A 12,753-nucleotide genomic window follows, 5' to 3' on the forward strand; every position below is an offset into this window, starting at 1 on the left:
TGATAAAGTAGAAAACATTTATTTAATTCCAAAAAGTTTGGGTAGTTCTCATGAATCTTCAAGAATTTGGAAAAAGTGATTAAGTACTGAAAATTATAAAGTTACGTATTTACTTTTTATGTATAGATTATATACTTTTTTGGAATTATGTACACATTGTCATTATTTTTATAATATTTCATTTAAAATATTTTTTTATATTTTAATTAATACTGATACCCATTCTAGACAAATTATTGTTCTTGCAAATCTGTTGGTGTTTTCAAAATATTAAAATAAGTTTTAATTTTCTCGAGCAAGTGGTTATATTTATAAATGTGTGTACTTAGTTTGAACATTTTACACACATATTTGATGCACAGGGACAATTTATGGGATTTGGCAGTAGAGCAAGCTCAGAAAGAAGAAACAGGTAAGTGTTGTTTTCATATATGGATTCTGTAACATTGAAAAATGTTCAGAAGTATTTTTATATATTTTATTTAAAACCTAAAAATATTTATGATGTTTATTAATGTATAAAATAAAAACAAGTGCACTTGAATTATTTGTCAAAAGAAACAATTTTGGAAAGTATCCTTTTATATGTGTATTTTATAGGCTAAAATGTTGGATGATTTTGATGTAGTGATGCCTCATCAGTGTGATCTTACAATAAACAAGCCTCGAGTGTGAAACTAAATATGTTTCAGAATAACAGAAAGAAGGTACCTAGTCGAAGTACAAAAAAAAATTCTTACTCTTATTACTTAATTGCACAGTTATTTCAATTACACAGGCCTGTGATGGTTTTTATTTTCTTCAAATTTTTACATGCTCTGCAGTTATTCCTGTATGCTTAATTTAAATATGATATCCATTTTTCTCCATCATGTACAGAGTTTTTACAAAATGTTATGCATACTTATATGTAAGTGATTCATTTTTATAGATATTGGGTTATGTTTTATTAGGCTTAAAATGTTGACAACCACTGGCTACAGATTTCTTTAGACCAATCACAATGTGAGAGCCTTATTGACCATTCTAGAACCCAAACACAATAATAAAATAAAATTTTTGTTTAAGGTAAATGAAATAATAATTTGATGTAAGTAAGAGTTTTGTTCTTCCCAGTTGTAGAAATTCTTACTTAATAAAAAGAAAATTGATATTAATTTTGAAATCTATGTAATTGATTTAGAGAAAATCTGTTATTAAAACCAAAACAATTTTTATGAGGTTTACATTTATAGGACTGTGTTGTTAAGCTTTTTTCTGTCTATAATGTTATAAAAATAAAAAGAACTTCCATACCAGAAAAATTGATTTAGATTTTAAAGAAAAATATACAATTACAAAAGCCGTATCAGCTAGTCTTTTTTAAGTTAATAATAATTATTCAAGAAGTTTTACAATTGGTCATATGGCAAATGATTGTCTTCCTGTTTTGAGTATCTAACTGTAAGTGCTTATTTTTGTATGAAGACTGAAAATTTGACCTTCAAGCCTTGAAAAGTACATATTTGGCTTACATAAATCTATAAACATTATTCTCATTGGTACTATCTACTTTAAAAACTATATATGACATATTGTGCTATCTGTATTTTACACACTGACTTAGCAAAAAATAAATCAATGGAGAAGGAAACTTAGTTTAAGCTACAGAATGAATATATATATATAAAAATAATAATTTTGAAAATAAACGAACAACATCAGGTTAAGTGACTGCATTGAACTAACTTAAAGAACAAATATTTCGAACACTGTTCTCTAATAAATAATTAACTAAGTATTTCTTACAACATCTTGAAAACCTGTCACAATTTACAACCAGTAATGGATTACTATTAAAAAGATTTTGATCACATTTCATTTGTTTCTACCATTTATATTTTCTATATTTCAATATATAAGACTTTAGTTATGGATCTGAAATGGTTGAGGAAACATAGTTTTATGTTTTAAGTTTGTGTCACATGCTAGCGATCAAGTATGTAATCTTCAAAAAGAGAGACCAGCTGCAATTATAATCAAACTTAGAAGAACATTACAATGTTCCTGTCAAAGTGGCTAAAGTGTGAGAAAGAGAAAGTTGTAATATTTTCCTCAATAAAATCATGATCTTCTAACAGCTAATGAGCTTTCTTGTGAGATTTTTCATTTAGGAAAGTGTAACATCAGGTTTGTAATTTTTATTAGACAACTAACTTAGTCAATTCATACTTGGCTCAAAAATTGTCCATTGAACAATCCAGTCTGTAAGTCTAATTTTGAACGCTGTAGAGAGAGAAATGCACATACAACAATTCTCTTCATTACTAACAGCTATCAGAAAGGAATATTTCATTCAAATATGCAATAATTGAAACTTTTGTTGGCATTGCAGATGAAAAAGACATCTCATGATAACTTAAAAAATTTCTCAAATTAATGTAGAAAAATATAATTAATTTTAAGTTAACAGATCATTCATTCACTTTAGTGTGTAAGAGTTGATGACCCACAGGGTTTTTTTTTTATTATTATTGCCAGCAATGACATTTCTTTCTCCATCAAAGTTTACTAAAATGAATCTTCTGGTCTTCAAATATAACTTTTTGTTTTGTTATCTGGCCATCTGACAGAGTTTGGCTTGATTGATTTCTTCACTCTACTAAACTGACATTTGACCACTACAATTTGTAGGAAAGTAACTGACAAGCAACTATACATATAGTTCTTCTTAGATCAACCTCAGTATGTCAAACCCATAAATGTACATAAAAACAAAAGACACCATACATTGACAGAATGTTCTTTTAAACATGTTTCAAATGAGATTGAAAAATTATACAGATTAATACTAACAACCTCAATACTTTAATAAAAGATCTATCTTGAAAGGTAACTTTAATAAAGCTCACATAACTGGTTATTATCATCATCAGTTCTAAAGGATATGCTTATAAATCCAGAGTTTCTTCCACTGTTAAGCCTAAAATCAGTAAAGGATCACAACTTTGTGGTTTCTGTTAATTTTGCATTTGGGACCATGTTGAGAACTCTGAGTTTATCATATTACAACATGTGACAAAATTTATATCTAACAAATTTTAATTATCAAACTCATGCATCTTTAGAATTGCACTATTCCCAACTATAATGCTTTGTATATCAGTGAAACTAGCCATACAATAGAATATCTTACTAAAGTACATGTTCTTGTTATTAGGCTAAATTATTACAAGTCTATAATCGACATATAGTCTACATTCAACACAGTGCATTAAATTTCATATATATGAGAGATGGCCGATATTAAAAACGTTTATTTAGGCTGTCATAATGTTTTAAGAATGAGACTTGAAAAAGTTGTTCAATTGTACAGGGTGAAAACAAATGAATATTGAGTTTTGGAAGAAAATTGGTGAAAAACAGATAATTGCTGTCCATTGAACTTTTGTTTATTTGATTCAACAACTTTGCATTTTTGTAAATGCAGTTTTATCCATTTCAAAGGTTTTAAAACACTGTTCCGTCTTCATATGTTGTGTTCAGGTGGTGGATTTTTATACTCTTCTAAATTGTCATTTGACTAACTTTACCATCTTTAGTACAGCTATTCACAGAATGCATGCTACATTTTTTTGAATGGTACATATTATAACAGAACTCTGCTATATCAAACACTACTTTAGGGAAGACTATATAGAATGGCATAATAGCCATGTCACAAAACCCCACCATTAAATTGTGTACACCCTGTATTTTATAAATAATATAAGTGTAAGAGTAGTTTATACATTGTATGAATTTTTATTTGGTACATGGTTTTTGGAATGAATTTCAGGTCTAGTGGAATGTTTTATGTTTGATTATAAGTTTGTTTGTTTTTTACAAATATTAAATATTTTGTCACTTATATGTGGAATGTAGGGTACGTAGCAGTGTCATGTTTTGTTGTTAACTGTTTCATTGTCTTTTGGATTGTTGGCTGACTGTTCATTGTGTTCTTGATTGTGGTTTTGTGAATACTTAATTTGATGGGTTTTGTAGGAAATTTATTCACGTTGCTAAATACTTGATTAATTTAGTGAATTCATTATTAAGAGTTTCACATGAGCAAAGTTTTGTGACTGCATTTATTAGGTTTTATAGTATGTTAAATAGTTCTTTTGTTTCATATGTTTAGTTCCAGGGAATGTACAGTTCCACATGAGTGATTTTTCTGTGGATTTTTGTTTTATATTACGTATCTGTTCTTGTGATATTGAGGTTTAGAAATGTTATCTTTTTTATATTCATTGATGAAATTTATATTTGTATGTATGAGGCATATATGGTAGAAAAAAATTGTGTACGTGTTCTATAGATGTAAATGCAACAAATGTATTGTCTCAATATCTGTACCAGCATAGTGGTTGATGTAAAGCTGAATTAATGGTTTGAAATTCATTCTGTTTCATTTAGTAATTATTATACTGGTACACAAGAAAATCATCAGAAAAGTCTTTTATTTCATCCTTCAATGCATAGTATCTCTTCTTTCTACCTCTTCCTATCTTAATTTATCATCCTATAAACACAATATGTGAACAAGTTATAGAAAATTCAGTCTTTAACAGATACATTTGCTTTTATATACATTTATTTATGCTTCTTGAAAAGACAATTGGTGTGCTTTTTGTTATATAGAAGTGCATCTGTTTTCTTGCACAAGTTAATAGGAAATGTTTTAGTTATGACATAATTCTGCTTTGCTTGAATGTGTTGAAATACAGAGATGCTTATTATATTTTTTAAGTTCAGGAAAACAAAGTTGAAAGTATTTTTATATGCATTTTTTAACTTTAAAAAAAGACTGTTATAGTATTTGGCAACACGACAAACTTGAAAGGAGGAAAGCTTTTTTTAAATTTTCTAGTGAGGATTAATTGAGAACAGATTAATGGTTGTTAAATAAAACCTGGATTGTAGTGGTGTTTTAACATAAAGAAAATGTGCATTGATTCTAATAATTTTTGCATTAGTTTTGATTTATTTCAGTAACAAAACTGTTTTAAATATTAAACTTGATCAGTATAAAGCCCACTTTAAAAATTTTAAATATAATGCATCTAGCTAGATAACTTGGTTATTTTATATACATTGAACTTTGCACTACAAACATTTGAATAACATGTTTTGAGATTATTGTGCTAAATATATTTAATCATCACTGAAAAAATATTGCATCACTTCTCTTTGTGTTTCAAAAGCTAAGGTTGTTGGTATGAAATACATTTTAAGTGAGTAGATTTAAATGAACATGTATTAATGAAAAAACTTGATATATTATGTGTTTATCAGAAGTGTTGTTTTTAATCTTAATGTGTGATAAAATAATACATTTTTTTCCTGTATTTTAGAAAAGTATTTAGTTTAATTATTAATACCATTTAAATGTGTGTTAAATATTATTAATTGATGATATACTTAATATAAATATTTAAATTATTATCAGTCAATGCCACGTGTGTAGTCATTAAATAACATGCACCTTCTTTTATTTTTCACATTAGTCGATAAGGTGAAATAGTATTCTTGTAGTAAATCTGTATATTATAAAGCATTTTTATTTTTCTTCTAGAAACCAACAGTCACAAAGATTCCACAGTAGTATTTGTTGGAAGCAGGCAAGGAGTGAGTTTAAGTTCTTTTGAGCTTACATGAAAATGGCGAGTTTTTTTTGTTTTTTTTTGTTCTTCCTTCTCTGAGTTTTTCAAAATTATATTGTTGATTGAATTGATAACATTATTTGATTCATTTTTGTTCATTAAATCAAGTATTTAAAACTAATCTATAAAAGTGTAATATTGTTCAAGAGTAAACTTTTATTTGTTTAAGGGTAAGACAAGCATTATTTACCGTTTTGTGGAATGTGCTGAAAATCCCAAGCCAACATTAGCTCTTGAGTATCTTTTTGGACGACGCAGTAGAGGATTAGATAGTGTGAGTATGTACATTCAGAGTGTAAGAATCATACAAGAACTAAATATTATAAGTAGTTTAATTTTATTGTGGAGAATTTTGTTGTATACACTGGGTCAATATTTAGACAGAGCAAAAGTCATAAAAGTTCTACATTATTTAGTTTCAGTGAGTCAGGCATAGCCTTGTGGTTTGTTGTGCCTGGACTGTGAATACAATACAAGGCCTTATTACTTGCATCTCTGTGCAACAAAAAGTATACTCCACTGTTCAAGGCACACAGAGTGGGAGAAAATAGTTGGTATTGTGTTCTATTGGCTAGCTGCCTTTCTAAACTGTTAGTTCAAAATTTGGAACAACTATGTGCAGAAAGTCCTTTTGTAACTGTCTGCAAAACTTTTAAAACACTGTTTTGTATAATTCTAATTATTGTAGACACTACACACACACACACACACACACACACACACACACACACACCAAGTAAGAATCATAAAAATTTAGTTTCTGATATTGCAATTTTACTTGGGCTGTAAGTTGTGCTGTTTTAGATATTTTAACTTTTTTGGTAATACTACTGTTTTAGTTCTTTTACCATAAGTTATTTTATTTCAGATTTTTACCACATGCATTATTATTTTAGTTCCAGTTTACATTGTGAGTGTTGCTATTTTTATTTTAAACTGATTTCTACTGCTACATTTGTAACAAGAGCCTGTTAATAAAATATCACATCAGTACTTGTAACTTGTTAATCTAATATCACAATAAACATATAATGTAATGCAATTTTATTGTTTATTACTTTTAGATATCTGGTGATCATTGTCCTTGCTACTTTTTCATTTTGGTGTTTGACATAAATGCAAACTATTTGCCAAACTAGTAACGTAACACTATTTTCACAAACAAATTTTTATTAAAGAATATGTCATTAAAAAATCTGATTTTCTGTGTACAAAAAAACCTGTAATATTTGCTAAAAGTATACCAAATTTTATGAAGATACCTGTGATTTATCAAAAATTATAGTGCTAAAACTTAGCATGTGCAAATGTGTAGACGAACTTTTGTATACTATACTGAGCCTGTAGGGAAAGGGTTAATTAAAGACCCTGTAATAATACAATTTCACACTAAAAGTAACTTTGTACAAGGACAAGTATTTTAAATGATCTTATATTACTAAGAAAGTTTTTTATTTGTGATAACTTTTGTGTTTCACTAATTCAGAGAAAAGCTTGCAGTAGATGAACACAATTAAAAAGAAAAATTATGCTGTGCATTTGCTTAAAATTTAGAGTGATAACTAATTCAGTTCTCTATTAACTGCTGTGCTGGTTGTTATTTGCAGTAAATGTAAATAATGCTCATTACTTTAATTATACTTATAGTTGTTATAACTTATCTTGGTATAGCAGAAGAAAATTGCTGAAAATGTTTATATTTTCAATTTGGATAGGCTAAAGAAGTATGTCATATGTGGGAACTAGGTGGTGGAACTTTATTCACTCAGCTTTTAGAAATTCCAATAACTGTGGAGACCTTAAAGTGAGTTACAGTCATTACATCGTAGTTGCAATCTTTAGAACATGTATATGTAATTCAGTTTTCATTATAAACTGTTTTGTAATTATAATTACACTAGTGCTGTTCGAATTGTCTTCCAATCTTAACTTATGTTTGGGTTAAAGTATACTGTATTATTGTTATTAAGTGGTTACAATTTATATTATACTATAATGGAGAAATTATGTGGCTGTACACATATTTATTTATCTGACTGAAATAATAAATACACTGGTGTTATCTGTTGTACTGAAATACAATCTCAGTAGTGATTAAATCTTATGAAATGTCATGCCATCTATCAAATGGCACCACAAACAAAAACCAATAAAAAATACTATTTATAATTAATGCTGTTTAAATTTATAAATTGTATTACAATTTGTGTTTTTATTTCTGACTCTTACTGTAAGCTGTGATGTTTTAGTTTTAACATTTACTTTAAGTAATGCTGTTCTATTTTGTAATTCTATTGTAAATTCTACAGTTTTACTTTTAATTTGCGCTTGGTTTCTGTTTTAGTTGTAACTTACCCTGTCTTAGTTCCATGTTGTTCTGTATATATATATTTTAACTCTAATTTGTATTATAAGCTGTGCTGGCTTAGTTCTTACTTATACTATAAGATTTTATTTTAGTTTAAATTATAGTTTTGGTATTGTCATTTTTACTTGAATTTTTGTCTTGTTTAATTTTTATGCTATTATCATGATATAAGTTTGTTTTAGTATGTATTATGCAATAGTTTCTAATAGCAAAATTGATAACAAAATATGTTGATATGGTTTTCAATAGTTTTGCACAACTGCAAAACATTTGGGATCAATATAATGTTAACTTAATGTTATGTTCTTGATATCATTATCATTTTTGTTTACTGTAATATTGAGATGTGTTACAGTACACCAGTCACCAGTACAATACCATACTGTAAAATGGTAATATATTGTAAGACAGTGAATGTTGTTCTAGTGGCTGATGTAATCCCATATAATATCATAGGACACTAATCCTCAGTGTAATGCTGCACTGGGAAATGGTAATATATTGCAAGACAGTGAATACTATTCTAATTTGATGTTTGTAAAAATTGGTGATTTTGTGTGAGTCACCTGTATGTTGTGAAATGACGTGATGTTAGAGAACAGTTTGCTTGATTAAAATTATAGTTTGGTGTCAAATGATGATAACGTATGGCAGAACAATAAATATCATTGGGTTTTTGGGTAAAATAATAAGAGCAAATTAATTTCTCGCAACAGTTTTGATCTAGTCTTTCATCTAATTCTTACTATGTCTGATATCTCCTCGTACTCTCAGTTATAAAGTTCACAAGATACCTGTACACCAACATTCATTTTGTGTGTGCATATGTACATTATTATATACAGTAATGGAAATAGTTATGGGAACACTTAAATAATACTTATATTTCACTTTGTTGATGTTTAGGATTAGGCTGTAAAAAATAAATTTTAATGTTAGAACAAAGGGCTCTGGTGAAGATCTGTCTAACTGGATCAAAACGTTATCTAATTACCAGATCATAAAACGGATTGACCTATCAATAAAAACTATTGACTTGGGGAATTTTACATCTCCCTCTTAGGTATTTCTCCATATTAGCTATAGAATGGCAAAAGAAAAGAAAACTTAGATCAACATTCTAATTAAACAATTATTACTTGCTTCAACAGTTAATGGTCTTTTTTATTTCAATTTTTGATTTTAGAAGTGTTTAAGTTAGGTCTTTAAATACATAGCTTATAAAACTAAATTAAGCTACCTTAAATTTTTCTAGCACATTGAGCATTGTACTAGTTCTAGACTTGTCACTTCCAGAAGAAATGTGGTTTACAATGGAAACACTTCTGCATGCTGTTCGTTCAGAAATCAACCAGGTATTGAACTCTTCTGCTGCTAAAATTGTTGGATTAAAGGAGACACTGATGGAGCTAGCTTGGAAACGTATTGGAGAAGACCATATGGTTAAGTTATTTTCTGTGTATAAAATCATTCACATGTTTGATGAGAGTAATATGGTAATGTTACTTTGTTTATATGAAACATAATTAAAAAAATTGAGATTATAGGTTCACCTTACTTTGTCTGTGTAAATGTATCTATCAATATAGGAAGAAGAGGTTATGTTGTGTATGAAATGTTTTTGGCATGAATGTGTGTGTATATATATCATTATTTTATCTGTATGCCATAGCATACTAGGGTTTGAAATTATCTCTTAGCAAGTATTTTTGTTTGAAGTTATGTAGAAGTGTGTACTATAACTATATGGTTAGTTTATTTTGGAATTTTGATGGTTAAATTTCAAATTAATGTTTGTTATAAAAAAAAAGTAGAAACATTATTTTCCATAGTGAACCCTGATTGTTTAATTTTCCAAGTACTAATTATTTTCAGAACTTGAATTTACATAAAGTAATTTTATTATAACAAGCATGTAATATTACACATATATTTGTTTAAAGTAGTTTTATATAATTCTAGTATCCTCATAAACATTTTTAGTGTAATAAAAACATATGAAGATGCACATATAGAAAGATAAATTTGTTAATTTTAAAGTTCTCTTTTGTACATCAAGTTTGTGAACACTGAATGTGTCAAGACACTTCATATTAAAAACAAGATTCATAAATGTTCAGTTTTTGTAGAATCTTGTTATAAATGTATGTATAGTTTTGCAGTCTGTGAACTTGATATGTAAAATGAAGATTCAGTTTTTAATTAATCTATGCAAGTTCTTTTAATATAGAAAGTTAGATATTTTAAGCCAATACATGTAAATTTATTATAATTGCAGAGACACACTTCAGTTGAAATACAAATTTTAGACTTGTATATTTAAATTTGCAAGCTATAAATACAAACAATTTAAAGGAAATATAAGTTTCAAACTAATTGTTTAAAAATTTATATGAATTGTAAATTATGAAGGATTTATTTGGATTGGTTAATATTTTATGCACAAGATTTGTGATTTCAGACTGTTTGTTTTTATTGAGTGTTGTAAAGGGAGATAAAGAATGAAAATTACTTAATATTTAGTGAACAGGATGTAAATAAGTTAGACATTTGAGGGTTAAGCCTTTTTTGGGAGGATTTCTTCCTTCTATACAATAGTTGTTTTTTTATTAACTTTAAACTTGTAAAATCGCTTTACCACTTTATTATGTAGCCTTTTTTTGTATTAGAAGGGGTTATCTTTAAAAAACAAGGAATATGAAGATTGTTTTTTGTTGCTCTGCTTTAAAGATTGTGAAGAAGAAGTGATGACACATTGAGGTCCCCAGTAGAGTTGTGTATGTAAGAAAAATGGCAGAATGTTTTAAGTTTTAAAAGAAGTGAATAAGAAATATTTTTGAGAATAAGATAAAGCACAGGCAATATGAGCTCTTGTTTTAAAGACATTTAACTTCTAAAATATAATGTTTTACTTATAAATTCAAAACTTTCCTTTTATACAGGATAAAGATATGATTGATCCATTTCCTGTTCCTCTTCTTATTTTGGGAACAAAGTATGATATCTTTCAAGTATGTGGAATGAGTTTTTTTTATCTCTAAGCTAGCAATTTATCATTATATTTAAAAATGTTACATATTTATTTTATATTTGTTAAAAAGAATTAAAATTAGTTTAAGTACATAAATACATGCACAAGAATAGAAATAATTATGGAAGCATGCCCAAGCAATACAGAAATAGGAATTGCAAATAATGAGTAATGGTAATTAGATGGTGAATTTATTAATGGTACAAAACATTAACAAAAGAAGAAATGTTAATATGCATTTTTATTTATAGGTGAGCCTTTTGTCTAACACAGAACCATGCACTTGTTTACATACTGCTGCATGGTTTATGTATGTACTGTTGTGGAATATTGTCCTCTAGTTCTTCCAGTAATACGGCCAAGTTTTTCTTGTTGAATGTTTCTTAAAACTATGTTTTTTACCTAATTGTTTTTCTTACAAGTTGAATGGTGCTCTTACTTCTTTGGCACCTTTCTATTTAAGAGAAGGGGATGGACTGCTTTTAATTATATATGGTTGGGAAACACAATTTATTTACTTATTCCTTTTATTTTTATTTTTCAATTTGTTTTCTTTTCATATCTTATACATAATTTATTTGATGATAATATTCTGAGTTATTTAGGTTTACCTGTGGTGGAGCTACTTATTTTGTTTATGAATTTATTGCTGGGCAACTACTTTTCTCTAATTGACTGAAAACATTGAATGTCTTTTTTGGTTCAGGACATTATGGCTTCAAGTACTCAAACCAGGTCTTATAATAATTTCGAATATGTTAAGTTGTTGTTGCACAGCAGATTTTTACCAGCATTGGTGTACAGTTGAAGAGACTATCTTCAACAGTTCTTGGATGCCTTTACACAGTTATACATCACTCAGGGCTAAGTAAATTTTTATAATTTTTTTTGGGGGGAAAATGTTTTATCTTTGTGTATTTTTCAATTACATTTTAATATGTGTGATTATATAAAGATACACCATCATGAAACTAAATTGCTTGCTGTACTGAATTATCATTTGCTCAACAAAGTTGCATTTCCTGCTTTTGGCAACTGTTTTTGTCATTAGTTTCTATTATCTGTGGACACATTTAATTGTAATGTAGTTAATTGTTTCCCAATTTCTGTCATGGTTCCTCCATCCACTCAGATTAGCTTTTCCTGTTTCGTGCTGCCCTTTATATGTATTATTTTTATAAAGCATGCCACAAGCCTTCCACATACCCCTGTTGGAACCACAAATTCCAATATGTCTCTCATCCAAATTATCAGGTGTCATCTTTCTACCAGCAGGAAGCACAACTATCATGTGACTCCCTCTGTGCACCACTACTAAAAGATCTCTTTTTATTTAAAAGTGGTTGAGTTCAGACATCTTTCTTTTTATTCATTACTTTTTGAAGTGGTTTAAATTCATTTAGTTTACCTCACTTCAAGAGTTTTTCTACTTTATTTTCAAAAGTGTTTGATTCAACTGTGTTTTGCCACAAAAAATTTCTCTTATTTGTTTGGTATCAAGTATGAATTCTGAAGAAAATTTTACCACTTTGGGTACATATCATTTGTCTGATACCATAATTCAGGCCACAGGAGCAGACAACCTGTTGGTAGATTTATCAGCCTTTAGAGATTGAGTGTTGTCTCCTGCTGTTATCCCTTTACCTCCTGAGCCTTTTGAGCCTGGTTAA

The 12,753-nt window shown here is 28.2% G+C and overlaps 1 protein-coding gene across 9 annotated transcripts in view; it reads left to right on the top strand.

Moving 5' to 3' along the window:
- The window catches only part of LOC143232628 (cytoplasmic dynein 2 light intermediate chain 1), a 55,797-nt gene that overhangs the window by 22,917 nt on the left and 20,127 nt on the right, over positions 1 to 12,753 (top strand). For 7 of the 9 annotated variants that reach the window (XM_076468278.1, XM_076468276.1, XM_076468280.1 and 4 more), the window contains exons 3-8: positions 363 to 412; positions 5,597 to 5,649; positions 5,854 to 5,958; positions 7,400 to 7,488; positions 9,308 to 9,494; positions 10,995 to 11,063. In XM_076468278.1, coding sequence (XP_076324393.1) covers positions 363 to 412; positions 5,597 to 5,649; positions 5,854 to 5,958; positions 7,400 to 7,488; positions 9,308 to 9,494; positions 10,995 to 11,063 — 553 coding nt within the window. The remainder of the gene's footprint in view (positions 1 to 362; positions 413 to 5,596; positions 5,650 to 5,853; positions 5,959 to 7,399; positions 7,489 to 9,307; positions 9,495 to 10,994; positions 11,064 to 12,753) is intronic. The other 2 variants (XM_076468275.1, XM_076468274.1) reach the window with 1 other exon arrangement.

This window comes from Tachypleus tridentatus, chromosome 11 (assembly GCF_004210375.1).
Source record: "Tachypleus tridentatus isolate NWPU-2018 chromosome 11, ASM421037v1, whole genome shotgun sequence".
NCBI lineage: Eukaryota > Metazoa > Arthropoda > Merostomata > Xiphosura > Limulidae > Tachypleus > Tachypleus tridentatus.